Source organism: Haliaeetus albicilla, chromosome 10 (genome assembly GCF_947461875.1).
Source record: "Haliaeetus albicilla chromosome 10, bHalAlb1.1, whole genome shotgun sequence".
Taxonomy (NCBI): domain Eukaryota; kingdom Metazoa; phylum Chordata; class Aves; order Accipitriformes; family Accipitridae; genus Haliaeetus; species Haliaeetus albicilla.
The window spans coordinates 24531770-24558333 of record NC_091492.1 but is presented as its reverse complement, the minus strand read 5'-3'; the positions used below and the strand labels follow the sequence as shown (position 1 = coordinate 24558333).

Below are 26564 nucleotides of genomic sequence, written 5' to 3'. Positions count from 1 at the left end.
CCGCTCAGCTTGCTGACCCGAACCCACTTTGAGGACAGAGCTGGCGCTCTTTTCTTCCATGCTGGATAGAGGAGTATTTCCCTCACATCACCTCTTTTCTTCTTGGGAATCTTTTCAAGCGTAGCAACTTGCTTCTCTCTGCTTTACTGTAAATATTTGTATCCTGCTAAACGGTGATTAGAAAAGTAATTTGAAAAACAAATGTCCTTGTGTCATGCCATTCTCAGCAGAGATCCTGTGCTGAAGAACCAGATGGCAGCGCCGGAAGAGAAGTGTAGTGTTTGGTATCTCCCCCTGCTGCAGTATTTTAAAGCCTGGTGCTTTTCCTTCTGGTCCTCTCACCGATGGCTTCCCTCTGCTGAGGTAGTGGCTGAAGTCCTGCATTGCCTGAAGGAGCACGTGGTGAAAACTGGTTTTAGAAAGTGGGGTGAACTTGTTGAAATCTCTGAGAAATGAGTCTGCTTCCCCAAAGCTGGTGCTGGAAGGAGATGTTTAGCAGCACAGACCGGTGGCCTGCTGCGCAAAGGAAGGTCTGAGGGGGCACATGCAGGCAGTCGTGGCAACTGACAGCAAAGGCTAGTTTTGCTTTTTGGGGTCTAGATTATCAGCCCTTCTGTAGGAACAGTCTTTTCCTGCCAAATGCAGGTGTGTTTTGACTTCCTTCCAAAGTGGAATAGGACATTTGGTTAAAAACCCCACACGTTTATGGGGAGATAAAGAAGCACAATCCCGCTTGTGCTCTTTGAGACCTTATTCCTGTGTATTTGAACCTGCAAAGATGATCTTCCTGTTGCTAACAAAATCCCCTCCGCCGCCTGGCTGGTGAGGCCTGTGCCGTAGCATCCTCGGTGTCCCCAGGGGAGACTGCTCTGCTCTCACGGGAATGTCCCTGGCTAGAAGGTGGCTCTGCTCTTTGTCTCGGTGGTTTTCCATTTCGAGGCATGGATGCCTTCCTCCGAGGTTACCCTTTTCTTGTCTCCCAGCGGCTTGTTCTGATGTTGAATCCTTTGTGCTTTTGCAGGCAATAAATATTACTGTTGCCATGCAAGACAGCTTTTTCTGTGCCGTCTTCCTCTTCGGCTTTAGTGGAGATTTAAGTGCCAGCGAGCACTCGCCCTGTTAACTTCTTCCCCCACAATGCCACAGCGGGATCTGTGGGTCGGCAGACGGAGCTGCTTGGGCATTGCAGAAGCGAAGCCAGTAGAAAGTCACCCACTTGCATTTTAAATGTCAGTGTCGTTCTGGAGCAGCAGATTCCTTGGTGGCCCACAGACCCCGCACTGCACCCAGCGGAGATCCCTTGGGGTGACCTATGGTGAGAGTTAAAAATAAAGCTAGACTAAGCCTCCTTACTAAGCTGTCTGTCAGGAAAACCACCAGAGTCTTTATTATAGACCCGCTAAGCCTGAGAATAGGTGAATTGGGTGTATGAGGGGTTTGCCAGGTACAAAAAAAAGACCAAACCATGTGTGAGAGCAGTCCCAAGACTGTTTCTGAACCCCATTTGGCCTCCGCACTGCTTTGTCTCTAGGTACTTGTGTTGGAGAGGGTGAAGGCTGGTCAGGAGACTTCCAGCTGCACAAAGTAGTAGGTAGTTTTTGCTTTGGACACAAGCACAGTGGAGCTGTGATTGCTGCTGCTCGCCTCCAAGGAAACCCAGGCTGGGTGGGAGCTGCTGCTTCCCCGCGGCCAGATGCTGATATGGAGGTGATGGGCATCGGCTCTGCTTGTTTTCTCCATCCACCTCCAGTTTGGGAAAGGAAGAGCTGTGGGTGTATGTCTGGCCCTCCGTGTACACTGCAGGGTCTCCAAAATGGAGACGGCCATGGAGGCTCAGAGCTGCTCTTGCAAGTATGCAGCCCTTCCCCTGAGCAGCACCAGCGTGCAAGGAATGCTTTCCTGGCCTGCGACATGGTGCCCTCTCCCAGGGACACTGCACGCTGCCAGGCTGCAGTCATCAGCAAAAGCCTTTCTGTGACCAGTGGGAAGCTGGAGCATCACATTGAGGCGAGATGAAGGGTCTAAATGCTGAACCGGCTGCTCCGGGTTTAGTAGGGGTGAGGGTGAACGTGTTGTGGCCTCCAAGGCATGAGGCTCATACAGGGATGTGTCTGAGAAGAGTCGCTGCTCCTGCAAGGGGAAAGCTAGTCTGCATTCATCCCTGATTAGATAGGAGAGATGGAAACCAGCTTCGTTAGTGCTGCTGCCTGTTTGGCCAACGCCAAGATGCCAAGAACCCCTCTCTCCCTCCCTCCCTCCCTTCTTCCCTCCCTTCACAAATAAGTGGACAGGACTGAGGAGATTATTAAATCTTTATTAAAGAAATATATATCACAGCAGCATGTTTGCAGCATGGAGGAGTCTGGCAGTGGGTAGGACATGGGGACGGATGCTGTGACCAGGAGATGTGACAGCTAAAGGTGTTTGTAATGTGCTGCTGGCTGGGAAGATGCTCTGGCTAATCTGTTGAGACAAACGCTGCAGGTTTTCTGCCTGTTGGTGGTTTGGCAGGTTTCAGAGCAGTGACTTGTTTCTGGCATAAGTTGTGGCAAGGTTGAGGGCTTCCAGCACTCGGTTGCGGGGGCTGTCGGTCCCCTGGCTGCTGGCCATGCAGGCTAAACTTCTCCATTGGCCTTGGTGGGTTTTAACTGAATGGGGCTTCCCGTGAGAGAATCCCTCCCTTCTGCAAAAAGCAGATTTGCCCACGATGTGTGTTGTCCTTGTCCAGTCTGCTGCAGCACAGGGCTGCTGGTGGATTTTGCTGTGGCTGTTGGAACACCTTTGCTGCCTGTCCTTCCCACTGCTGGCAGCTGCCACCCAACTCAGGGACAGCCAGACAGGCTGTGAATCTCCTTGTAGCTGTTGGACCAGGCTGTAAGCTGCAGCCATTTCCCTGAGGTGTAAGCTGTGCTGTCCGAGGAGCGGATTAATGTCCTACCATGCCACTCTGCAGTGGGGAGGCAGGGCGAGGGCAGGGTGAAGGCAGACAGGCAGTGAGTGCTCCAGTGGCCTTGGCTTAATCTGCGGTAGCTGAGAGGCAGTGCCGAGAGCTGGAGGAAGAGGCGACTGCCAGGGCCGGCTCTCCGTGGGGCTGCAGGGTGTTTGCGTTTACTCCTTACAGCATTTGAGATAAGGGTTTCTCTTCTTTTTTTTTCTTCCTTTTGCTGATTGATGTTAGGAGTAACCATCCACCCTCCATGCTATGAGCAGGAAGCCTGAGGACAGTGTACCCCAATACCATCCCCAAGACCCTCCCTGTCCCCTCCTGGCAGATCTGCTCACCCTGGACAGACATGCGTCCAGCTGCTCTCCAGCACGTGGGGTGTCCACCATCCTCCTGCCTAGCAGGATCCTTTGCCTGGTTATCCTTATAAATCAGAGTCTTTCCTGCTGTCTAAGCCTCATCCCCTGGCTGCAGCTTAATCCTGGGATTTCTTACCCAGCCTGCAGCGACAGGAGGAACATTATTCCCTTTGTCTCTGCCGCAGCTGTGTTTTGAAACCTGTTGCCATCTCTCCCCTCAGCCTCCCCTATTTCTTCATCCTTTGCTCCACAGCCCACTTGTTCAAGGTCTCTTATCTGAGTCTTCTTGTTACTGTCTGGACACCTTCCTCGTGATCTGTGTCCTTGTGGGGCTGGCCTTGGGACGGCCTTGCTGCTGTGGGGGGAAGGATGGTTCCTGCGTCGTATTGGCTGCCCCCATCAGTGTGTTCCCTTTGCGAGGTGTTTGCTCTTTCTGCAGCTCTCTGGTCCTGACTTGCGTCTGCCTGGTGATTCATTGCAACCCGCTGATCCTCTGCTATGGAGCTGTTGCCCTTCCTCAGCTTGTACTTACGTGGGGAACGGCTCCGGCCTCGGAGCAGTGCTCCTTATCGGGCTGCATCCCGCAGTCTCAGACGTCTCTCCCAGGGCGCTGGGATCCTTCTGAACTTTCTGCCATCCTGGCTGGGAATCAAGAAATGATATGCAAAGAAACAAAGCGAAAAAGGCTGAGAAGTGTTGCGATTTGCCCGAGGGGCTCGAGGCTGGGGTTCAAAGGGAAGGCAGCACGGGGATTTTGTGCTTAGCATGGGGCCCAGGAGAAGCAAGTTCCTGTCTGTGTCTCTGCTACCTGTCTCTGATGGCTTCGTTTGTGTGCCCAGATCACGGTGCTAATGCTCCTCTCCTTGTTCTGTTGCAGACTCTGCCATATTCCCCACCATGGGTGACATGAAAACTCCAGACTTCGATGACCTTCTGGCAGCTTTTGATATTCCTGACATTGACACAAACGAGGCCATCCATTCTGGCCACGAGGAAGCTGACGCTCACATCAAGCAAGTCCCCGGGGAGCCGGGACCCCCTGACCATGTCCTCCCCCACACGGATATCACTGCTGTCAGCGTGATTGTGAAGAACACTGTCTGCCCCGAGCAGCTCGATGCCCTTGATGGGCGCAGTAAAGATGGGCATGTCATTGGGCCCCGCTTGCTGCAGAATGGCTTTGGGGCCACCGAGATGCCCAGGTCCCCCACCTCTAGGTCTGTGGAAGCTGTGGCATCCTCCAACGGGGAGTGTTGGGTGAAGGAAAAAGGCCCCAAACCCCTGGATATCTTTGCCCATTTTAGCCCCGATCCCAATGAAGACAACGCTGCCAACCTGATTGACAGACCACGGGAGTGCAAGCCGAAAGAGAAATCCCTCGCCGTGCCCTCCCTCTCACCCTCTCCCACCCCATCGCTGGACTGCAAAGAGCCCATGGGAGAGAGCACAGAGAACCTGGCCCCGGCTTTCCCGCAGTCCTTCGAAACAAGCCAGGCAGGGGGTGCAAATGGGTCCACTCCTACCATCCCCTGCATCAAAAAAGAGGAGTCTGACTCAGAGGAGGTGGGCCATGAAGCCAGCCCGAAGGGTTTGGCTGCAGCCTTGGGTGACAGTCCTTTGGATCACCTGAAATCGGTCACTGTTCGCTACTCCACGGATGATTCTCCCATCGCATCCTGGCCTGGTTCTGACCCAAACCTCGACAGCAGCACCAGCAACCTTCCTGAAGTGAAACGCTCACCCGCCAGCCCCCGGGAGCCGTTCTTCAAACCTTCCTCGCCAGTGGTACAAAGCCCCAGACTCCCCACTTCTCCAAAGCAGCTGGACAATATTGCCCTCAAGGAAGAGCAAGAAGTTCTGGAGAAGTCGATGGGAAGTCCACAGAGTATGTCCAGTGCTGAGGAAGAGGAGGAGGAAGAAGATAACAACAATGATTCCCCTTCTTCCAATTCCTCGCGGCCCCTGAAAGTGCGGATTAAAACCATCAAAACATCTTGTGGCAGCATCACCCGGACAGTGACCAGGGTGTCATCAGATTCAGAGCCAGGCTCCACCAAGGGGCCAGCTGAGCAGAGCTCTCAGGAGACCTCTCTTGAGGTTGCCAGCTTCTCAGCATCAGCAGAGAAAGAGGAAGGGATCATGCTGGAGATGCCCAAGGAGAAAATGGAGCTCTCCAGCCCCTTGAAAACTGTCGAGGGGCCAAAAATCGTCAGTGTTCAGCTTGGCAATGGCACCAAGCTCAAAGGCACTGTCCTGCCTGTCTCCACCATCCAGAATGCCAGCAGCGCCATGCTGATCGCTGCCAGTGTGGCTCAGCAAAAATCCGTGGTACTGCCAGCAAAGACAGGTAAAGCCGTGGCCAAGAACATCATCAATCTGGTGCCGCAGACCCTGCCCAAAGCTGACACCAGGACCAACATCAGCACCGTGACACAGACCACCACAATCACCACCACGGCCAACCAAAAAGTCAACGGCACCACAGTTGTGATGGTGCAGCCACAGAAGCCTTCCCCTACCATTGCGGGCACAGTCATTTCCCGGAGCCAGTCCAGCCTCGTGGAAGCCTTTAACAAGATCCTCAACAGTAAAAACCTCTTGCCAACATACAAACCCAACCTGAATCCTCCAGCCGATGCAAGCCTCACCCTGCCTCCCTTCGGCTACCGCTGCCTGGAGTGCGGGGACTCCTTCGCCCTGGAGAAGAGCTTGGCTCGCCACTATGACCGGCGAAGCATGCGCATAGAGGTAACCTGCAACCACTGCACCAAACGCCTCGTCTTCTTCAACAAGTGCAGTCTGCTCCTGCATGCCCGGGAGCACAAGGACAAAGGCCTGGTGATGCAGTGCTCCCATTTGGTCATGAGGCCAATTGCTTTAGATCAAATGATCGGACAGCCGGACATCACTCCCCTGGTCTCAGTGACCTCCTTCCCCGCTAGCAAAGTGACTGGTGTGGCTCAGGATGCTTTGGCCACAGCCAACGGGGCTCAGGACCTCCCCATCTTGCCTCTGAGCAACAGCTCGGAGCAGACCAACTACAGCTGCTTCAGGTGCCTGGAGTGCAAAGAGCAATGCAAAGACAAAGCTGGGCTGGCTGCACATTTCCAGCAGGCAGTGACCACGGGGACGACCAGCAGCACGGTACGTGAGTGGGAGGGCAGTGGGCGTTGGATGTTAGAGCCACAGCAAACCATCCCTGGGGATGCGGGACAGAAGTGGAGGACTCTCCAAATGTAATCGAGGCAGCGCCTGCCGGTGCACGCCCGATTCCTCCCCATGTAAAACTCGTGCAGGAAGGAAAATGTGCAAGCTGGGGTTCGGTTCATGCCCACAAGGCGCACTGGGTGGAGGGAAGGGAGGCTGTTGTTGGTTGTCGTCGGGTGATAAAGCTGCCTCATGGCTGCAGGGGCTGGGGTGTGGCAGGGAGGGAAGAGCGGGTCCCCGAGCGTCAGTGCCCTGCCTGCTGGCACCCACTGTGGGACGTAACCGTCCCCACAGAGCCATGTTAGAGCTGTGGGGGCTGCTTCCTCTTTTGCCAACTTGAAGCACAAATGGAGTCTGGAGAAACCAGCATGTGTGTGTTGGGTTTTTTTTTCTTTTCCCCCTCTTCGAGAGCCAACCTTGAGATCCTAGGGACTTCCTGCTGCTGCCAACACATCCTGGTTTGTTAGTGCAGGCAGCATCCAGCAAACACACAGGATTAACACTGCCGAGGGATGACCTTTAAAAGGCTAGGAGGGAAAACAGGTCCACAGAGGAGCCCTGTCCTCCCTGTGGCATGTCTTCACCTTTCCCGTTGTCCAGAGATGTTCAGCCCCCTTGGCTTCCTTTGCATAGAAAGAATTTGCTGTTTCCTGGTAACTCTGTTTACTTTGAAGCTGCTGCTGTTGCCAGGACGCTGTTCAAATGCAGATATGATGGTCCTGCTGCTACGGAGGAGGGCTGCTTTCTGTTTGAAGGTCACCAGGAGCACCAAAATTCACTTATATGGATTGTCCTGAAGAGCTTTCTTCTAACAGGGGAGGATTTTTTACTCCCACCTCCTCTCCTAGCCTTGGTATTGATGGAGGGTTTGGGACACAGTGAAGACGGGACATCCGCACCAGAGCTGCGGCCGGAGCAGTGAGAGGGCACAAAGAGGAGGAGATCAGGGGCAGGAGAGCTGAGGGCAATTGTCCTATCTCCCTGCAGGCACCTGCTGCCTGTGAATGCGGCAACGTAATATTTCTAGCTCAGAGAGGGCCCATCTGTGAGGAGTGCTTGAGCTTGGAAATTCAATGTGAAGTTGCTGGCAGGGCAAAACCTGTGAACAGCCTTCACCTACCCAGAGTACCTTTGTCCCCGTACCCAGCAGATGGACTCTTCCCTAAACCAACACTGCCTACAAACAGCTTTTTTTTTTCCTTTAAAAAAAAAAAGAGACCCAGAGGCTTTCCTCAGCACAGCGAGGGATGGGGATGGCTGAAGCCGTAAGCCTCTGTAATCCTCTTCCTCACACGCCACCTTTCATCCCTTCTCCCTTCCCAACGTGCCCCCGCGTCCCTGCTTCGTCTCCCAGGCTGTCTTTAGCTGCTGTTCCCCGTCCGATTTCTTGTTGCCCTGCTGCCAAAATCACCCTTGGGTCCCTCTCGGCAGCGTTTTGGACCCCAGTCTGGCTACCGGCAGTGAGGGGAGCCCGAGGAGAGCTTGCTGTGCGTGGCATCTGGCTGGGGGCTGCTTCTTTCCTTCCTTGCCCCACCTTTGCTCTGGTTATTGCATCTTTCAGGGCAGCTGCTATTGGAAGCCCTGTCCTATTTCCTCGAGTCCTTGTCAGCTTCTCCCCTTGATATCCACATGTCCGTATCCTGGCATGGAGTTGGAAATAGTTTCAAAACGGTTTTGGCAGCTGGTTTGAATACGCCCCTGGTCCCTCTGGTAAAACTCCCTTGCCGAGCTGCTGGTCCCCAGCTAACCCTTGGCACACACTGCATCTGGGATCCATCTGTGATGAAAAGCCTGGAAAAGGCATCTTGTCTGCTTGCGAAACGCCCTCAACAATTACCCAGCAAGCTGGCACAAGCAGATTATCTCCTACAACGTGCCCTGCAGCGTCCCAGCACTTCTCTTCCCCCGGCAGCACGTGGCTTGGGGCTGCTTTGGGTGTTGCAGGTTGTTAGCCCGTCCATCTGTGGAAAAGGCTTAAAAGCCCTTTTGTACACATGTGAATGTGCCAGGCTGAACCTCTCGATGCTCTTCTCCCCCCAGGTTTGTACCACGTGTCCCATGATCATGTCCAATCGCTGCAGCTTTAACGCCCACCAGCGGATGCACAAAAACCGGCCTCCCCACGTCTGCCCTGAGTGCGGAGGGAATTTCCTCCTGGCGAACTTCGAGGCCCACCTGAAGGAGGCCTGCCTGCACTTCTCCCGCAGAGTGGGGTACAGGTAGGGCACTGTGGCCTCAGGTCAGGGCAGAGGGACCTGGGGGGATGCTGAGGACTGGAGGGGAGAGTCCCAAGTCCACAGTGGGTTTCCATTTTGCAGGCGGGGCAGGAATCTACATTCCTTCTCCCCATTGGTGCTGGGTACAGGGCTGAGGGTAAACGTCTCGCTTTACCCCTTCTCTGGCCCTCACTCTGTTAACCCCAGGGGAATTTTCCTCCTCCTGGGACCTCCTGGCCACTGTTTCACCTCAGTCAAGGCTGGCAGCATCAGATTCGTGCAGTCTCTCCCTGCTCCTTCTGATGAGCTGCCTGGGCCCTGGGTCCACCAGCAATGGGCAGGACTGGTTGCTCCAAACTGGAGTTTTCCCAGAGCCCAGAACTGGTTTGGATCCCGTGTCTGTTTGGACAGGGGCTCATCCCAAGTCCCGTGGTTGGACAGGGAGCAGGCGTGGGCCCTTGTGCTCCAGTTTCTCTTTGCTGTTAGCACTTGGTGTGCACCAGTCTCTGCAGCACGGCTGAGCTCCCCTGTGCCGTTTGTAGCCAACCCCTTGCCTCCCACTCTCCTCTGCTCTCCAGGTGTCCCAGCTGTGCTGTGGTCTTTGGCGGGGTCAACTCCATCAAGTCCCACATCCAGACCTCCCACTGCGAGGTGTTCCACAAGTGCCCCATCTGCCCCATGGCGTTCAAGTCAGCCCCCAGCGCCCACGCGCATGTCTACACGCAGCACCCCGGCTTCAGCAATCAGCAGTCCAAGTAAGTGTTCCCTGTGAGCTGACATCTCGACAGATAGCACCAGAAGAGATCACTCCTAACAAGTGATAGGACGAGAGGAAAGGGCCTCAGGTTGTGCCAGGGGAGGTTTAGATTGGATATTAGGAAAAATTTCTTCACTGAAAGGGTTGTCAAGCATTGGAACTGGCTGCCCAGGGAAGTGGTTGAGTCATCATCCCTGGAGGTATTTAAAAAATGTGTAGATGTGGTGCTTAGGGACACGGTTCAGTGGTGGACTTGGCAGTGTTAGGTTATGGTTGGACTCGATGATTTTAAAGGTCTTTTCCAACCTAAATGATTCTATGATTCTAAGAACCAGGAGCATCCTTGGTGGGTGGGACATTGGGGGAAGAGCTCAGCACCAGTGTGGGGAGCTGCATCCATCTCCTTTTTACTGTCCCATCCCTTGGCCTGGGTAAGACTGCGCGCAGGGCTGCTCTCAACCCTCGTGCCAAAAGGGTTCTTCTAAGATTCTCTTGATCCAAACATGGGCTGTGCAAACAGTGGTGGTTTTTTCCTCCAACAGAATGATTTACAAGTGTGCAATGTGCGACACGGTCTTCACCCACAAGCCTCTGCTCTCCTCCCACTTCGATCAGCATCTGCTCAACCAGCGGGTCAGCGTCTTCAAGTGTCCAGACTGCCCGCTGCTCTTTGCCCAGAAGCGCACCATGCTGGAGCACCTCAAGGTAATGCTGTGGCTGGGCTTGGTGCTCTTTCCACGACCCCTTGATATTAATATTTGAGAACTGTCCTTCACCAGGGACATCTGGGGCTGGGTTAAGACTGTTAGTTCATCACTGGTGCAGCAGGACTCTGAGATCTGGTGCTCGTCCCCCACACCCTTGTCCCAAAGCCTGAGGAGATGAGCCTGTCTGGGCAGGCTGGGGCCTGGGCATGGGCAGGCTTTCCTTCTAGCCTGCTGCAGTGCTGGAGGGCGAAATCCCGACCCCAGACAGCTGCCAACACCATTGTCTTTGCTTTCAAGAACACTCATCAGCCCCAGAAACCCAAGGAAGACCTGGCAAAGAAGGCGGCCATCCTGCTCACACCAAAGCAGGAGCCTGTCGAAACCCCTGTGTCCAAGATCTCAGAGGAGTCGTCATCCTCCACAGAGGAGGATGAGCCCCCCAGCTCCCCGGAGCTGCGCAAGACCAAGCGAAGCCGCTTCCAGCGCAAGACGGTCAACAAGTCGAAGGGCAGTGGGTGGACATGCGGTGTTTGCCACTCCTGGTTCCCAGAGCGTGACGAATACGTCTCCCACATGAAGAAGGACCACGGCAAGGTGAGGAGAAAGCTGGGGGCTGCAGCTCCGGCTCTGTCAAGCACTTGGAAATGTGGGCAGGGAATGTTTATGGCACAGAGCAGTGGGGCAGGACACCTGGGTTCTGTGCTGGGCTGGGACCATGTTCTGCCACAGTCTGAACATTACTTCTCCCACTTGTACAAATTGAGATTTTGGGGAGCAGGGACGTTACCTGTTCTGGTGAACAGCAGAGATCAGATACTCATTATCCAAATGTGCAGCTGTGAGATGGGCAAGGAGAGGAAAACTGAGGCAGCACTGAATTCCCACGTCTGGCTTCTCTGTGCAAGCAGGGACCCCCACTCTCCAGCCTTTTGGCTCGCTGTACAGTACCCACTTGCCTCTCTGTTTCTTGCAGTCGGTGAAGAAGTTCCCGTGCCACCTGTGCGAGCGTTCATTCTGCTCCGCTCCAAGCCTCCGGAGACACGTGCGAGTGAATCATGAAGGGATCAAGCGCGTCTATCCCTGCCGGTACCCCCAGGGTTTGGCTGGGAAAAGGGGTCTGGTCTGGTTTAAGAGGGGTGACTTTGGTTTCCCCCAGTCAAGCTGTGGTGGGGAGTATAAAGGTACAGATGGTTGAAGCATGATGGGGGTTGAACAAGTGTCTGGGAAGTAGGAGGGAAAGGAGGTACTGGGAAGGACTCTGGGGTTTTATACCCCCTAGAGGAACGTGGATGAGCATGTTTGTGGTTGGAGTCGGGGGTCAGGATGCTGGAGCCAGCTTTCCCAGGGGACCCAGGGCTCAGTGGCTGCACATCCGTGCTGGAGCAGGCCTGGGGCTTGGCTCCTCGCTGTGGAGCATCACTGCATTGCTGTCTGCTCTGGCCCTGCAGGTACTGCACAGAGGGCAAAAGGACCTTCAGCAGCCGGCTCATCCTGGAGAAACACATCCAGGTGCGACATGGGATCAAGGCAACCGACCAGACGAAGAGCCAGGAGGTCATTATTGCCCGGATAGGGACTGGCACCACGCAGGTACACGAGGTCTCTATGGTCTCTCAGGGTGCTCGCAAAAGGCTGGAGCCTTGTGGAGGTTTCAGGCAGGGTTGAAGGCATCGCCGTGAGTCCTGATCCTGGTTTACTCTTGCCTCCATGCCTCCTGCAGTGCTTGGGACTGGCAGCTCCTCCCGCTGTGAGGCCCAGCGCCTGCTGGGTGGGTGCGGGCCCTGTCTGGGCACAGCTTGCCTAGCTCCCACCTCTCCCTGCCAGCAGGGCAGGGACTGAACTTGGCTGGCTCAGCCTCTTGCTATGTGCTGGGAGAAAAGGCAAAACATCCCGTCTTACTTAGAGCCTGCGCAGGAGCCGCCCCAGGCTGCGAGGGGCAGAGTCGCCTGGCACGAGGGGTACAGGCAAGTCAGAGGCCATTGTGGGAGCCCCTTGGCTGGGATTACCAGCAGGGGCACAGCTCTTGGGGCTGGCCAAGGTCCGTTCAGCCTTTATCTGAGCAAGTATCTGTAGGAGCCCGTTGGGAAATCCCCGAGCAGGTTGGGTTATGCCAGGAGCTGCTCAAATTGGGCACCCGTTAAAGCTTAGCCAAACCATTCCTGCAGGTGTCCAGTCGGAAGCGGAAGCTGTCCTCGGACGAGGGCGACTCGTGCAGCGAGGAGCCTGACAGCACCACCCCTCCCTCCAAAAACCCCAAGGGCGACCGCAAGGCCCCCTTCCGGTGCCGAAAATGTGGTTACCTCGCCAACAGCTCAGCCGACTTCCAGGAACACATCCCCCAGCACCGGACTGACGAGAGCTCCCACCAGTGCCGGGAATGTGGGCTCTGCTTCACCTCCCAGGTCTCCCTCAACCGCCACCGCTTCATCACCCACAAGAAGAAGAAGGGAGCGAGTGAGATGGAGGAGCCGGGGCCCCGGAGCCCCCTGGAAGGAGGCGCTCAGCACGCGGCCGACGGCAAGCTCTCCTGCAAGGTGTGTGGCCGGTGCTTTGACAGTCAGCTCAACCTCAAGACGCACTTCCGCACCCACGGCATGGCCTTCATCCGTGCCAGGCAGAACGCGAGCCCTGAAAACTAGGGCCCCGGCAGAGGGGGAATGGGACATGTATATAATCAGCACAGAGCTCTTTGCAACACAGGCTGCCAGTGCCTGCCTGGGCTCCCCCTTCCTCCTTCCCTCCTCCTGGGCAGCATTTTGACGTGGGGTTGGATCAAAGAGCCATGAAGAAAGACGACAACCCGGCTTGCACAATCCGGCCTGACTCCCTGTGCCTGGCTTGCTGAATCGGCTTGGCCGGTGTCCCCCTAGGCCGGGGGCCTCGGCCCACCCTGGTTTGTGGCCAAGAGCCAGAGGAAGGCAGGATTTCAGCTGCCTTATTGTACAGGAGGTGAAGGGCAGAGTCCGGACTTGCTGCCCTGCTCTCGGGGAGACCAAGTGGTTTGTTCACTGTTTGCTGCTCTGTCCTCATGTGGGGATGTGACCCACCCCACAGCCGCTTGTGTCTGCGGGGAGGGACGGTGGCCTTCCTCTTACGGGGACAAGGATGGGAGCATGACACCTCCCACTCCGTGGCTGCTGTTGGCAATCCTGAGTCACGGGTTCTTCTTCTACACCGTGGGTCTCTTCCCAGCCGCTCTGTCCAGGAGGTGCCATGCTGGAAGGGAAGCCCGGCCAAGACGGGGGCAGCCCTGGGGCAGTGCTGGAGCTGGGCGGGACCTGGGGACCAGGGGAGACTTCTCCATCACAGGACAGAGATGTCTGTGCTGACAATGACATCGCAGCAAAATCCGCCTTTATTTTTTTTTCTTCTTTCCCTTTTGAATGTTGCTTATTTTGTATTTTGCTGGGAGCCGTGGGGAGAAGCAGATTCCAGACTCATGGCTGGTCTCCGTCGTCACAGAGAGACCACCCAGCCCCTCCTTGGCTCTACTCACCTGCCAGTGGTGCGAGGTCCCTCATCACGTTCACTTGCACTAACTCGAGGCGGCGCCGGCCTTTGGACGTTCGTCGCTTTGTGCCCCAGGATGGCTGCGCTTGGGGCCCCAGCTGGCAGCCTTCCCTGGGGAGGAGGAGGAAGAGATTTTCGTTTGGCAGAGTTAAAACGGAAGCCAAAAAAAGGCCTCTGGGCGAGATCAGCGCGAGCCTGGCGGCACCGTGACACCCCCCCAGCACCACAAAGCTGCACCGAGGGGGGAAATCTCCCCATGCCCTGACCAGGATCCGTGCCGGCCATGAGGAGGGAAAGCCACTGCTGAATCCCGTTACAGACTGAAACGCTGACGGTGAGTCCTGGGGGGGCTTTTCCCAGGGGCACTGGTGTCACCCACTGACACCCCCACCCCCCCTGCCCCCTTCCCACCCAGCTCTGGGGGTTGAGAGCTCTGCTACCGCCTGGCCTGCAGGCGGCTTTGCAGCTGCTCCTCTTCCTCGGCAATCCCCTTCACGGGTGCAGAGCGGCTCAGGACCACAGGGCTGGACCGAGTTTCCCCTTGGTCACTGTGAACCATGTCCCCACACTCATGTGTGTGTGAGAGCTCGGTCCTGGCACAGCAGGGTGTCGCCTGCACGGGGCTGTCACCGTGTCCCCCCCATTACCTTCGGGGAAGGAGAAAAAAACAGCCAGAAAAGAAACTTTCTACTTTTTCTGTTTGTTTAGCACCTGTGCTTGGGGTAGGGTGTTTGTGTGAGTAATTATTTCAGTAACTTAACCTTGGGCTCCTTATTTCCTTGTGAATAACCTCTAACACGCTGTGTAAAGTTGTAACATACACTAAAAGTGACAAAAAAACCAAACTACTGTTGTGATTTTGGGTTTCGTTTTGTTTTGGGTTTTTTTTTTTTATTTTCTGGGGTGGGGAAAGCTGGTTTGCCAGGGTTGGGGTTGGTTTTTTTTTTCCTTTTTTTTTTTTTTCTTCTTTTTTTTAAGTGCAAGGGGGTAATCCTCCCCTTTGCTGCAGGTGGATTCAGCTGAATGGCACACACAGAGGCGGGGGGGGCAGCTTTTGAAATAAAAGGAGAAAAAATAAAAGCAACCAGCGGTTCCCACAGACCCTGGGCCAGGTCACCCCCCCCGGTGCTGAGCCTCCCCGCTGCTTCCCCCACCTTCGCCTCCCCGACCCCCCCCCTCAGCTGTATTGCGTGGGGCTGTGAACGTGTAAATGATGTTTAATAATAGAGAAGAACCTAAAGTTTCTATGAGTTTTAGAGGAAGGAAACAAAACAAATTGCTTTGTAATCTTGGTTTTCAAGCACTTCAGTGCCTTTAGATTGACTTCTGTTAAAGCGGGCAGGGGGGGTGTCTGTACACTTGTTTTTAGGGGTTGCGATTATGCTACATTAAAACTACGGGCACTGCAAGAGGCTCTCAGGTATCCTTTATTCTTGTAGTAATAATGCAATTAAACTTTTAGTGGTTTAACCCCTGCTGTGCCCTGTCTTGTTTACATGGCCCCGCGTGGGTCCCAGGAGGGGGTCTGTGTCCCCCACCCCGTCACAAACATGTTGGTCCTGCCCCAAAATGGGAGTGGAAGGGGCTGAGTGCCCCCCCCTTCCCTCCCTGCTGCCCCAGAGAGGCCTTAGGGCTGCTCTGAGCCCCTGCCCCCGGCAGAGCTGGTGGGGTGGGGAACCCCAAAATGAGGTCTGTGATTGCCTCTGACCAAGGTTTTAGGGTACCCTTGGCCTGGGGACCACCCCCCTTCAGTCCCTGATTATCCCCCCCCCCCCGCCCCCAGTGGTTCCTGGCCACTGGCAGCCAGCATTTTAAAATAGAATTTTTGTTTTTTAATGCTAAATAATCAACATGACAAATAATTAGTGCTAAACAAAGAGACCGAGGACATCCAGGGTTACAGGCCGGCGCGCTGGGTGAGGGGAGGCACCAGGAGCGACAGCCACAGAGGGGACAAGGGCTGGTGGGGGTGTCACCATCTGACCAGCAGGACGGGCTGAGACTGGGGGGACAGGGGGTGCAGGGGCGTGTGTGTGTGTGGGGTCACTGCTCTTAAAGCAAAGAAAGAGGCTGGAGAATGGGGGGGGTTGCAGGGGGCTCCTTGGAGCCTAGGCACCTGGGGGGCGGTTAAAACTTTTGGGCTGCCACATCTTCCTTCCTTCCTTCCCCTGGGCCTGGCAGTGCCAGGCTCCTTCTGCCCTCCCGTCCCATCCCCTGAGCATCTCCTGGGCAAACCCATGCCAGGGCTCCAGGGGAGGGAAAGCCCCCACCACCAGCCCAGCTACAGCTGCCCAGCCCCTGCCTGACACTTAAAGGCAAGGAAAAGCAGACAGAAATTATTGCAAGGCGGGGGCAGGGAGAAAGCTTCACAGTCCCAAATTCCTGGAACAGAGTCAAAAAAAAGAAATAAAAATTGCTCGAAAGGCGCAGGAGGCAGTGCCAACACCCCAGGTGGGCACCAGCCTCCGGGGAACCCAACCTTGACGTACCGGCCGTGGGTGCTATGGGATGGTGCTGGAGCAGTGACCTATGCTGGGTGGGATGAGGGGAATTTCAGCTTTCATTAAAAGGTGGGGAGGGGGGAAAGGGCGGTGCGAGAAACAAAGAAGGGGGCCAAGGGTGGGACCCGAGTAATGCTGAGGCTGCGGTGGAGGAACATGCAGGGAAGGGCCATCAGGGTTCACGGCTGCTGCCTTCAAGTGGTACCAGCAGAAGAGTCAAGTCACAGCAGACGCCAAAGGGTGGGGGCCAGGCCCACACCCCCCACACCCCCCCCCCCCGGTCCCAAACATTTCATGAGATTGTGGGAGAGTTCACAGGACACCAATGGGCTTAATACTGACGGGAGGAAGAGGCAGCAGCATGGGGGCGAGCGCTACCCCCATGTCCCAAGGCCCTTTGCTGGCTTTCACTGGGCCACCGCCAGACCCTGCGCTTGCATGACAGCAACGGTTACCGCGTGATCCGTTTTGCTTTGATTTTTCAGGAGTGGGTTTTTTTCCTGCTTCGACTGCTTCAGGTTTTTTTTTTCATTTCATTTTGTTGAGTCTTGGCAAAAGCAGCCCCAGGAAGATGCTGAGACTCGGCCTCTTTTTTTTTAGTGTCAAGGACCGAGACCTCTTCCTCGGGGCAAAGCTCAGGCCTGGGCCGGGCGTGGCAGCGGGCACAGAGCTGGTCTGGGAGAGGGAGGCCCGCGGCCATCACATGATGCCATTGGTGAGGTACTGGAAGCCATCGTAGAGCTTGGTGGTGATGGAGCGCATGCTGCCGTCCACCATCTGCTCGATGAGCAGCTGCAGCTGCTCTTCCGTCATGTTCATGTGAAACCGCTCCTTCAGGTTGCGGATGGTGCTCGAGCCGTGGAAACAGGGGAGCTGCGACCCTGCAGGGAGGGAGGAACAGGGTTTGGCGTGGGGGGGGGGGGGGGGGAGGGAGATGGGACTGGGGCGAGCACAGCCCCCAAGGGCTTGATGGCTTCCATCCAGCATGGCTGTCGCTGGCTCTGAGGCTGGTTTGTGGCACAAGGATTTCCTGATAGCTGCCAGGCGGTGTCAGGGTTAGTCACAACCAGCTGCCACGGAGCACGCCACTGCCGCCGCAGCTGCGCCAGGAGCATTTATGGCCTGTTCCCACACTGAGGGAATGGCAACCCCCTTCCTTTGGGTGTGTTTTAGGCTTCCCTGGGGCACAATGGTGCTTGGCAAACGCCACAGGCACCTTTCTGCTCCCTTCCTGCTGCACAGCACAGCCCAGGAACCCCCCACACCCTGCGAGATCTGAGAGGTAAAGGAGGGCTGGGGGACACACACCCTCCCTCCCCCCCAGGAAACACTCGCTCTGCTCAGACCAACCCACTCTGATCCATGCAGCGCTCACACCTCGGATGTAGCCGGGTGAACGCAGGAACCCCTTGACTTCACAGGATCCAGTGTGCCCCAACCCCCTTCCCTGAGCCAGGAGCTCCCCCTGCAGACCCCAGACCCTAGCAGGGCTGCCCAAAACCTGACTTCTCCAGGCGCTCTCCAAACCCCACGAGCTGTCCTCCGTGTGCTGAGGGTCACTGAGCCATTTTTGCATGATGCTCTATACAGCCTGGACCCACAAGTGGCACCTCTGGGGAAGACCCGGCTCTGATCCCCTCTGGATCCCCTTACCTTGCTGCATGATCTCCACAATCTGCACAACTTTATCCATGTGCTTCCGGGCAGCGATGAGACCCTGCAGCATCAGCATCTTGTAGTAGTTGAACATGTCCCCGTCCAGCCCACCCATCACCTGGAAGGGAGAGGCTGTATGGGTGGAGGCCAGTGGATGGAGAAGCTTTAGGACAACAGTGTGCCCTGAGCAGAGGGACTGTCAACAGGAGGGGCACAATGGGATTTTTTTAGGGAATTTCACTTCTCTGAGCGAACCCACACAGCAAACAGAGCGCCCCCCAGCTTTCAGCTCATCAGCTGGGTCCCAAGAGGAGCTCAGCTGAGGCTGCAGAGCTGGCCAAGAATTGCCACGGTGTCAACCCAGCTGCCAAGGGTTCGACTCTGCCACCCGACACTGGGATCACCCCTCACCATCACATCCCCCGCTCACTTACATCCACAAATTCTGTGGTGAGTTTGAAGGCAGACGTCTCAAAGCCAAGATTCCTGGGGGAGCTGGAGAGGATAAACCCAAAATCGATGTGGATTATGTGTCCATCCGCATCCAGCAAGATGTTGCCATTGTGCCTGCGCGGGAGAGAGGAAACTTTCCATTAAACTTTGCAAGCACATACATGGCAGCACTCTCTGCTCCCAGGATTTCCCTGCTGTACCCGGGGACAAAATGACAAATCCTGGTAGAAGACACAGCTATGGCATGGGGACCCACCTGTCCTTGACTTGCAGTAGGTAGCACACCAGGCAGTAACCGGCACAGCTCTGCACAAAATTCCTCTGGGCTGTCAGGAAGGATTCGGTATTGTAATTGCCATGTTCCTGCAGGAAATAATCCAGCAGTGAAAGCAGGGATTGCTTCTTGATTTGGTGGATGGACACAGCATTCACAACTGGCTCAATCATGCCACTGTCGGCGGAGATGACGAGGATTTTGTATGGCTTGATCCAGAGTGGGACACGCTCCTGTTCCCAAATGGACTGTGGGAGAGAGCGACAAAATCCTTCAGGATCCAGGGTGGCCCCACGCAGCCATGGACCCCGTGGGCAGCCCCTCTCCCCTCTCACCTGCAGCTGCTTGAGGACCTGGAAGGCGAGCAGCTCCTGCCGGAGGTCATCCCCACACTTGACAATGACAGAGAGGAGGCGCCAGGAGGGCAGGTGGCCGTAGGGGGACCCTTCTCGGATCCTCCTGCAGGGAACGGGCAAGGATGGGAGCGTGAGGAAAGGGAGGGTGGGCAGCAAGTCAGCCTGGAGGTCTCCCATCAGGGGTTCGGGGGCAAGGAAAGCCTCTGGAGATGCAGCAGCTCTGCTCAATGGGTACTGCAGCAGAACGCGCTCCAGGGCCTAGGACTGCAAGAACTGCACATCAAGCCCTCACCAAACTATGGTGCAAATCTTACCTGAGCCACAAGCTGTCTCCGGGAACAGCAGAAAGGAATTGACTCTCCCTGAATCCCCCAGTCCCTCCATCAGAACTGTGTGGATAAGACTACCCCAAACCCATAGAGCCCAGAGGACTCTCCCTTTTGCTCAAGGAGAAATTTGGGGGTTGGACGTACAACTCTGATAGCAAGAACACAAATGAGTTTATTTTGGGACAGGCCAAACTCTTCTGACGTAAAGGATGCCTATAAATACCTGGTAAAGCCCCTCAAAGCCTAACCCAACAGCAGCAAATCTGCCCTGGATTTTCTCTCGCTGCCAGCACACCCACTGCTTGCTGCCCTCCACCTCCCTGTGTCCCGAGTCAACACACCCACCCTGGGGACGAGCAGGGCCTAAAGTCGAGGCCATGGCTGTTTACTGGGCAAATCAGAGAGCAATTTCCCTGGATTTCCAGGACGTACAAAGTCCCTGCAGCGCTGAGACCAACCCAGCACTTCCAGCCCTACCTGACTTTCTCCTGCCAGGGTTCCTTCAGGGCAACAGCAGATGGGTCCTCGGGGTCCCTCTTGAAGGAGGTGGGGGTGTGTGCCAGCTGCTCCGAGAGCCGCCGTCTGCAAGACAGAGCTTTTAAGCAGCGAAACCCATTGCTGAGGGAGTAAGTGGCATCACCACACACACCCAGAGCCTCTTTGATCCAAAGCACTTTACGAAGCTCATGGGTTCACCCCAAACCCCAAGCCAGGGCCACGTCCACCGCTTCACCAGCAGGGAAGATGCCAGTGGCTGAGCAGAGGAGGCTGCACCAGCCCAGAACATCTCTTATATGCTTCTATTTAGGGTTCTCATAAACTTCCACTGCCCAGAGTTTGCACAGCCCCTCCTTAACCCATGCAGATGTTTTTTCTCCAGGAATCCGGCAGAGAAATTTTGCACGCCCCCGCCTCTTTGCATCTGAACTCATAACCCACCCCAATAAAGCCACTGCCTGGGCTGCGCTTGCCATGCCAGCCTCACCTGATGTCTCCAGCAGCAATGAACACAGGCTCCCTGCTCTCCTGGCTGGTGATGCTGTCCACAGAGAACTGGGAGATGTTGTCACAGCTGTTGGTGTGAATCTCTGGCAGCTGGAAGGGGAAAGGTGTGAGAGGTGGGATGTAGTGGCTACTGAAGCGCAATTCCCACTCATCTTTTATCCCAGGCAGGACCTGGGTTGGCACTGGCTCCTCAAAGGGCCTTCCCGTCCTGCAATGCTGCTGCACCGGGTCCCGGCAGCATCTTGCAGCACCAGCAAGGGACAAACCCTGCCTGGCACCCCCGGCCTCACCTCCACCTGCAGCTCCACAATATCGTCCACGGACCAAGCCTCGTCATCATTGTCATAGTTGGGGACGGTGGTGAAGCTGCTGGTCCTCTGCTCGTGCGTGATCCCACACTCAGGGAGGTTCTCGGCCGAGCGGGTGCTCCGGATGCGGTTCTCGGGGATCCGAGCGGGCACATTCGCTGTGTCGAAATTGTCACATTCAAGTACTTCAACGTAGATTAAATAGGGAGCCTGCAGGAAGCAAAACCAAGCATTAGCAGGGCAGTCGCTGCAGGTGCCAGGCAGCTACAGGAGGCAGCATGATGCTCTCCGCTCTTGCAGGGTGTATGCTTTTCCTTTTTGGCATATGGTTTTTGGGGCAGAGCCGTGCTTTTCACTAGATGTGGAACAGTGCCCAGGGCAGGGCTGGACCTCCCAGAGACTGCTACAGCGCACGTTTCAGAGGACAGTTACTCTCAGGGATATGTCTTCCCCTCCCAGCTGCCTGCACAGAGCTCTCTCCCCATTGCTCCCAGCCCTGGAAGCACTAACACTACTCTTGGGACCCAGGAGATGTCCTAAGCACATGCTCAAAGCACTTCTTTCACTAGATGCCCAAACAAGGGCTGTGCACAGGACAAAAATCTGCCTTTCAAGGCAAAACTGTTCTCTGATCACTTGTACCTTGTCCTTGGAGTTGAGGACGACTGCCTGGGTGTGGGGCACCCGTACCACGTGATGGTCAAAGCCAGCCGTTGGGAGCCAGGCACGCGCCGGCAGCTTGTGGTTCAGCAGCGAAAGCTCTGAAATGAGCCGTTGGGTCTTCTGCTCTTTGGTTGGCAAAGTGGCCAGGCGCTTCCCGATGGCGATCAGGGATTTGATGAATTCTCTCTCAGGGGCGAGTCTGACAGGCTAAAAAAAGGTTTAGGGAAGGAGGGTGGGGGGGGAAAGTGTTATAAAGGCAGCAGGTTGATAAGACACCGGCAGTTTTGCAATCAGGCTCTGCAGTCTAAAGGCACTGGGATAAACTCCAGATAGAGAAGGAGGCTCTTCCCGTCCCACCCTCTTCCCTGCTCTTGGATGATACTTCCGTGACCGGAGAGCTGGGCTCATTATCTGGGAGCAGAGCAGGGCAGGATCAAAGCACTTTTTCCCCTGCTGCTGTCCTGTCCAGAAATCCTCCCCAAAACTCTGGAGCTCATGTCCCCCCAAAACCCCCCGGGCCCCCAGGGCCACAGTGGCCAGGACACTGCAGCCAGCAGAGGGAGCGCAAATCAGCCTCATCCCAGGCTTGGTGTTGGGTGTTTTGTTGTATCCTCATCCCGAAGCCTCAATCCTGGCTCAATTCAACCATTTTGCAAAGATCAAACTGCGATTCGGGAAGCCCCTTACACCCAGGAGGCCCCCCACACCCCGCAGCTTAAGTCAAGCTCTCTGCTCGACTTTTTCAAGCTTTTAAATCAGAACAACAAACGATTGCAGCTGATTTTGCCATTTAAGATGCAGAATTAAACTTGCAAAGTGTTTACTGTACAATCATGCTGGAAATGCACATGCAAGGAGCTACGGAGCATGAGAAAAGGAAGCAAAGGAAAACATCAGAGAGCCAGGAATGGCTGCACGGCAAAATAAAGGGATGGTAAAAAGAGGAGAAGGATCAGTCTGGTGGTTCCCTTTTGGGAAAGGGCAGGTGGGAAATCATTTGTATCTGTAGTCCACGTCAAAAATCCTTCCAAACTCAGGGGTAAGTACTGTCCTCTCCTCCACCATGCTCTGCTCTCCTGCCCACTTTGCTAGCGAGCGCAGCAGAGGCATCCTCAGGACAGGAGGAAGCATTTGCACAGCATCTAAGCCAGTGATATCGCTTTCACCTACCAGGCAGAGGATAAATATTTAAAACCCTGCACCAGCTGATGCTCCGTCCCCCAATGGGTTGGAAAGTGCCTGGTCCCAGCCGGACCCTGCTCTGCCTTGGCTCCTGCTACCCAGCCCACCCTGCGCCCCAATGCTTCCTTGACCTCCGGGACCGTTTCCCTCAACTGCATTTAATCCAATTTCTGCAAAGAGCAGAACAATATTCAACAGACACTCTGCTCCTTCTGACACCTCTTCCCTTCTACTCCCATCAAACCCCGATGGCTGCGATGTCCCTGCTCCTCTAAGGGCCTTCTGCTCTCTGGCCGATGCAGGTTTCCAGATTTGGCACTCAGCTGATAATGTCCCCAAAACAGCTCTGTGACCCCTCACCCACTCTGAGGTCTCTGTGCATTACTTGTCTCGGCAGAATAATTTAATGACAGAGTCACTGGTGAGAATTTGGGATTGTGGCCAGGCAAGGAGGTGCCCACATGCAGGAGCAGATTGCAAGCAAAGTCCTCCTGATTCAGACTTATATCAATCGGCGTATTGCAAGCACAGGCATTTTTTAAACCCCTTCTTCTCCAGGGATCCCAAAGCACCTCCTGATGCATCTTCTCCCAGTTTCACAGTGAGCGGAGCAAAGCTGTCCCGAGCCTGGGAGCACCCTGCCGCCTCCGTGACCCATTCTGCACCTCTGATGTTCATGCTTCAGTTGAGAACCTTCAGGTCTCAGCTCCTCCCGCCTGAAACACATGGCTGGGAAATGTCTTCCCCATCCCACTGCGCTCCAAAGGCATCCCACTGAGCTCTGCTCCGGTCTTTGGTGTTATCGGGGGACTTGGCATGGGAAGTTTCGCATCCTGTTATGGAGAAGCAGCTTTGGAAACGGCATCAGCTGAACCGGGGCTGTCCCTGGCCCAAGCCATCACAGGAAACGCTGTCTCCAGCCTCCCCAAAGAGCCTGTCATGCTGAAGCTGGGCGGTGGAGAGCTGCTTTTGCCCCGGCTCATTAATATCAGGGTCCTGAAGCCAAGCAAAGAGAGAGGACGGGAGATGCTCTTCCCTCATCTGACCACCCCAAGGATCCTTCTGTTGCTCTGAGCCAACATAAGTATTTACTTTCTATCATTAACTGTCTACCACAGCAAAACATTTCACTGGCAGGGCTTTGAAAAAAAAAAAATTCCTGCTCTTAAATTAGGCAGGGCTTTGTGTTTATGTTTTGCTAAGACACACTCCAGGAGCATCTTTCTCCCCACGTGATTTAAAACACTTCCCAGGACTGGGCAGGGACAATGATACAGATGTGTTTGTGGCTAAAGGACTGGCAGAGGAGGGAGACCCAGCTTCGGCCGACAGCTTCAGAGTGGTGCTGGAGGTGTCATGACATGGCGAATGGGCAAGGCTGGTCCAGCTCCGCACAGCCATCTCATCTGGGCAGTTTTGTCTGGGTGAGGTTTAAGCATCTCAAAAAACAGGGGGGTTAATCTGGGACGCTTTCCAGCCTCAGCTGCCAAAGTGCTTTCTGCTGTTCTACCTACCTTTACCCTGACATCCCACCTCTCCCCTGCTCAAACCACCACAATTTGTCATTTCAGAGCTTTATACAGCAAAGTTGTGGCAACCCCCCATTTCTGCTGTCCATGGTCATTCGCTCCACAGGAGTGAGACCCACCTGATCTACTCAGAGTTGGAAACTACTCAGCAGTGCGGAGCAGGGCTGCTACCTGGTCCCTTTAGCTTAGCTGCCTGCCAGGAGGATTTCAGCATCAGCGCTGATAACCGATACCTGGCATGATTTATAAATGCCTTGACCATTCAGCTCAGTGCAGGTGCCTGCAGCAGGTTGCTAAATTTGGCATAAATGCTTGCAAAGAGCCTCAGCTGCTGCAATAACCATCTGCTGTGGATAAACAACCTGGGTGTGCAAAGCCCGGAAGAAAAGGTCTCCTGCTACATGGGAGAGGAATAGGCACTCGCTACCACCCGGCCCCAGGTGATAGCAAGATGGGTAACGTGGTCAAGGCGGATGAGGCAATGGCAACAACCATCGCCGCAGCCCAAGGACTGCAAAGATGCTTCTGTGATGTCCTGGGACTGAGGAGCCTCAAGAGCTCTACCAGTGCCAAGCCTCAAAAAGCCAACAGAGGAAGAGATGTCACTGCCTTTGCTGGGAGGAGCAGGAGGGGGAAAAAAAATAAAGCAACTTAAGTCAGGTTGGGTGGCAAAATGGGACTCAGAGCCTGGTGGCCTACCTCCCACCCAACCACCAGCACCCACAGCTGCCCGAGCATCCTACTCTCCCTTGCACCTCTTAAAAAGAGTGGAGTTGGAGGAGTTCTATAAAAAATGAAAGGAGGAGTCTCCATTGGGGTGGGCTTAGGGGTAAAAGCCTTGTGCCTGGTGTCTGTCCATGACTGCAGCATCAATGTCCTGCCTGCTTTCCTGCCCCCACCATGCCATGCATAAAAGGTGTGAAAATTCTCCCTCTGAAGGGAGAGAGGGACAAGAGCTGGGTACGTGTCAAATAACCCTTTATAAAGGCTAAAGAGGCTGGAATTCACCATACAAACCCTGTCCTGGAGGATGGGGGCTACGCAAGGCACGGCTGCCAGGTTAAGTGGTTTTGATCATGGACTACATATTCAATATGTGGAAGCCCACTGGGAATCCCAGATGGAGAACACACACCCACCGGCAGGAAAACAACACAGATGAGGAAGATGCTATTGATTAAAAAAAAAATATAATGAAAAAGGCTCATTTTGAAAGAAAAATGCTCTATTAGGGAAATGCTGGGTTTTGATTGAAAGACCAAAGTTTAACACACAGAAGGGGAAAAATAATGATTCGTGGAAAAAGCAAATTAAATCCCATCTGGCAGAGAACTTTTAAGTAAAATTCAAGGAAACAGCATTTCCTCTTTCATCTGCGGACGCCGCCACGCAAAGGTCAGCGACTGCTCAGACCAAAATCGGCAGCATCAGCCAAGTCCCTCCCCTGCCTCCATTTGTCGGTGGTACGAGGGTTTTTCTCTCCCTCGCTGCCTTTTTGGGGGGGGGGTGGGGAGCAGGGAATGAGCACCCAGGGCACCCCCCAGCCCCTTGGGGTTTTCTGCTTTATTTTAGCCAAACTGGTGCAAGCAAATTTGCCCAAAGCTCCCTTTCCACAGGTGTTTCGCTGAACAAGCAGGAAATGTTCAGACGAAGCTGGCACCGCCACGACCCCAGCTGCTGTGGCACGAGAAACGGCCAGCACGGTGCCAGCGGCGGTGGGGAGAGATGCTGGCTTTGCCCTCGCTGGGGGCTCAAGCGGTGCAGACATTGGGGGCGGATGGCTGGGGACCAGAGCTGCTTGCGGTGCATCGCTGGGTGCCAGAGTTTAGTATTTTCGTGGCAGAGAGGAAATGCTGCTGTCGCGGGGAAGGCAGGCAGCCCGGGCGCAGGAACGAAACGGGCCACTTACGGGAGAGAATGACTTATCAAGACTTTCCGTACTCGAGGAGAGCTCCTGGGAAACGGAGGAAAGGGGGTTTGTTGGCAGTTTTGGGTGGTGGTGTTTGTTTAAAAGGAGAGAGAGGAAGGAGGGAAAAGGGGAGAAAAAGCAATAGTTTAGCTCCAGGTTCATAACGATCACTTTTCATTTAATTATTTTTTTTTCCCCCACCCCATCATAATTTTGCTGCCTTTTACTCTTGGATAGGAAGCAGCACCTAAACTGACACGTGATCCTTCCAGAGTAACGCAACAACAATTTCACGGGTCTAAACCAGAGCCTCCTCTGATTGAGGCTGCTTATGGTGGTACCAAACAGGGAGCAGGGCTCACAGCTCATCGGCAGATCCTACCACTAAACGCCCATAAAATCCCCACAGATTTTCCCCATTTACATCCTTGAAAATATTCTTCTACCCCAGAAGCATAACTAAGGTTTCAGCTCTGACTTTCTTGGCTCAAATCAGCTGCAGAGGCGGGAGCTGCTAGGGCAGGCAGGGATGCTCGTGCTGATATCTGCCCTGAGACCAGCCTCTCTCCATCAATAAAACACTTTATTTTTCTCTCCTGGACTCTAGTTTAGCCTCTAATTTCAGCGGATAAAATTAACCCCATGAAAACTGTCCTAAAAATTAAAAACCCCAACAATTAAACTATTTTCAAGTTGACA

General features: G+C 54.8%; 2 protein-coding genes across 7 annotated transcripts in view; one reads left to right on the top strand and one right to left on the bottom strand.

The window, feature by feature from the left end:
• ZNF687 (zinc finger protein 687) overlaps positions 1 to 15170 on the top strand; it is a 31118-nt gene extending 15948 nt beyond the window's left edge. For both annotated transcript variants that reach the window (XM_069794148.1, XM_069794149.1), the window contains exons 2-9: positions 4181 to 6447; positions 8551 to 8729; positions 9305 to 9481; positions 10026 to 10188; positions 10488 to 10784; positions 11164 to 11276; positions 11639 to 11780; positions 12356 to 15170. In XM_069794148.1, coding sequence (XP_069650249.1) covers positions 4181 to 6447; positions 8551 to 8729; positions 9305 to 9481; positions 10026 to 10188; positions 10488 to 10784; positions 11164 to 11276; positions 11639 to 11780; positions 12356 to 12829 — 3812 coding nt within the window. In that variant the 3' untranslated portion in view covers positions 12830 to 15170. The remainder of the gene's footprint in view (positions 1 to 4180; positions 6448 to 8550; positions 8730 to 9304; positions 9482 to 10025; positions 10189 to 10487; positions 10785 to 11163; positions 11277 to 11638; positions 11781 to 12355) is intronic.
• Positions 15171 to 15509: 339 nt separating this feature from the next.
• Positions 15510 to 26564, bottom strand: part of PI4KB (phosphatidylinositol 4-kinase beta) — a 29006-nt gene continuing 17951 nt past the window's right edge. For 4 of the 5 annotated variants that reach the window (XM_069794153.1, XM_069794154.1, XM_069794152.1 and 1 more), the window contains 10 exons: positions 25866 to 25910; positions 21225 to 21452; positions 20565 to 20792; positions 20255 to 20364; positions 19747 to 19851; positions 18920 to 19043; positions 18567 to 18832; positions 18292 to 18424; positions 17855 to 17975; positions 15510 to 17082 (listed from right to left, as the gene is read on the bottom strand). In XM_069794153.1, coding sequence (XP_069650254.1) covers positions 16901 to 17082; positions 17855 to 17975; positions 18292 to 18424; positions 18567 to 18832; positions 18920 to 19043; positions 19747 to 19851; positions 20255 to 20364; positions 20565 to 20792; positions 21225 to 21452; positions 25866 to 25910 — 1542 coding nt within the window. In that variant the 3' untranslated portion in view covers positions 15510 to 16900. The remainder of the gene's footprint in view (positions 17083 to 17854; positions 17976 to 18291; positions 18425 to 18566; positions 18833 to 18919; positions 19044 to 19746; positions 19852 to 20254; positions 20365 to 20564; positions 20793 to 21224; positions 21453 to 25865; positions 25911 to 26564) is intronic. The other variant, XM_069794151.1, reaches the window with a different exon arrangement.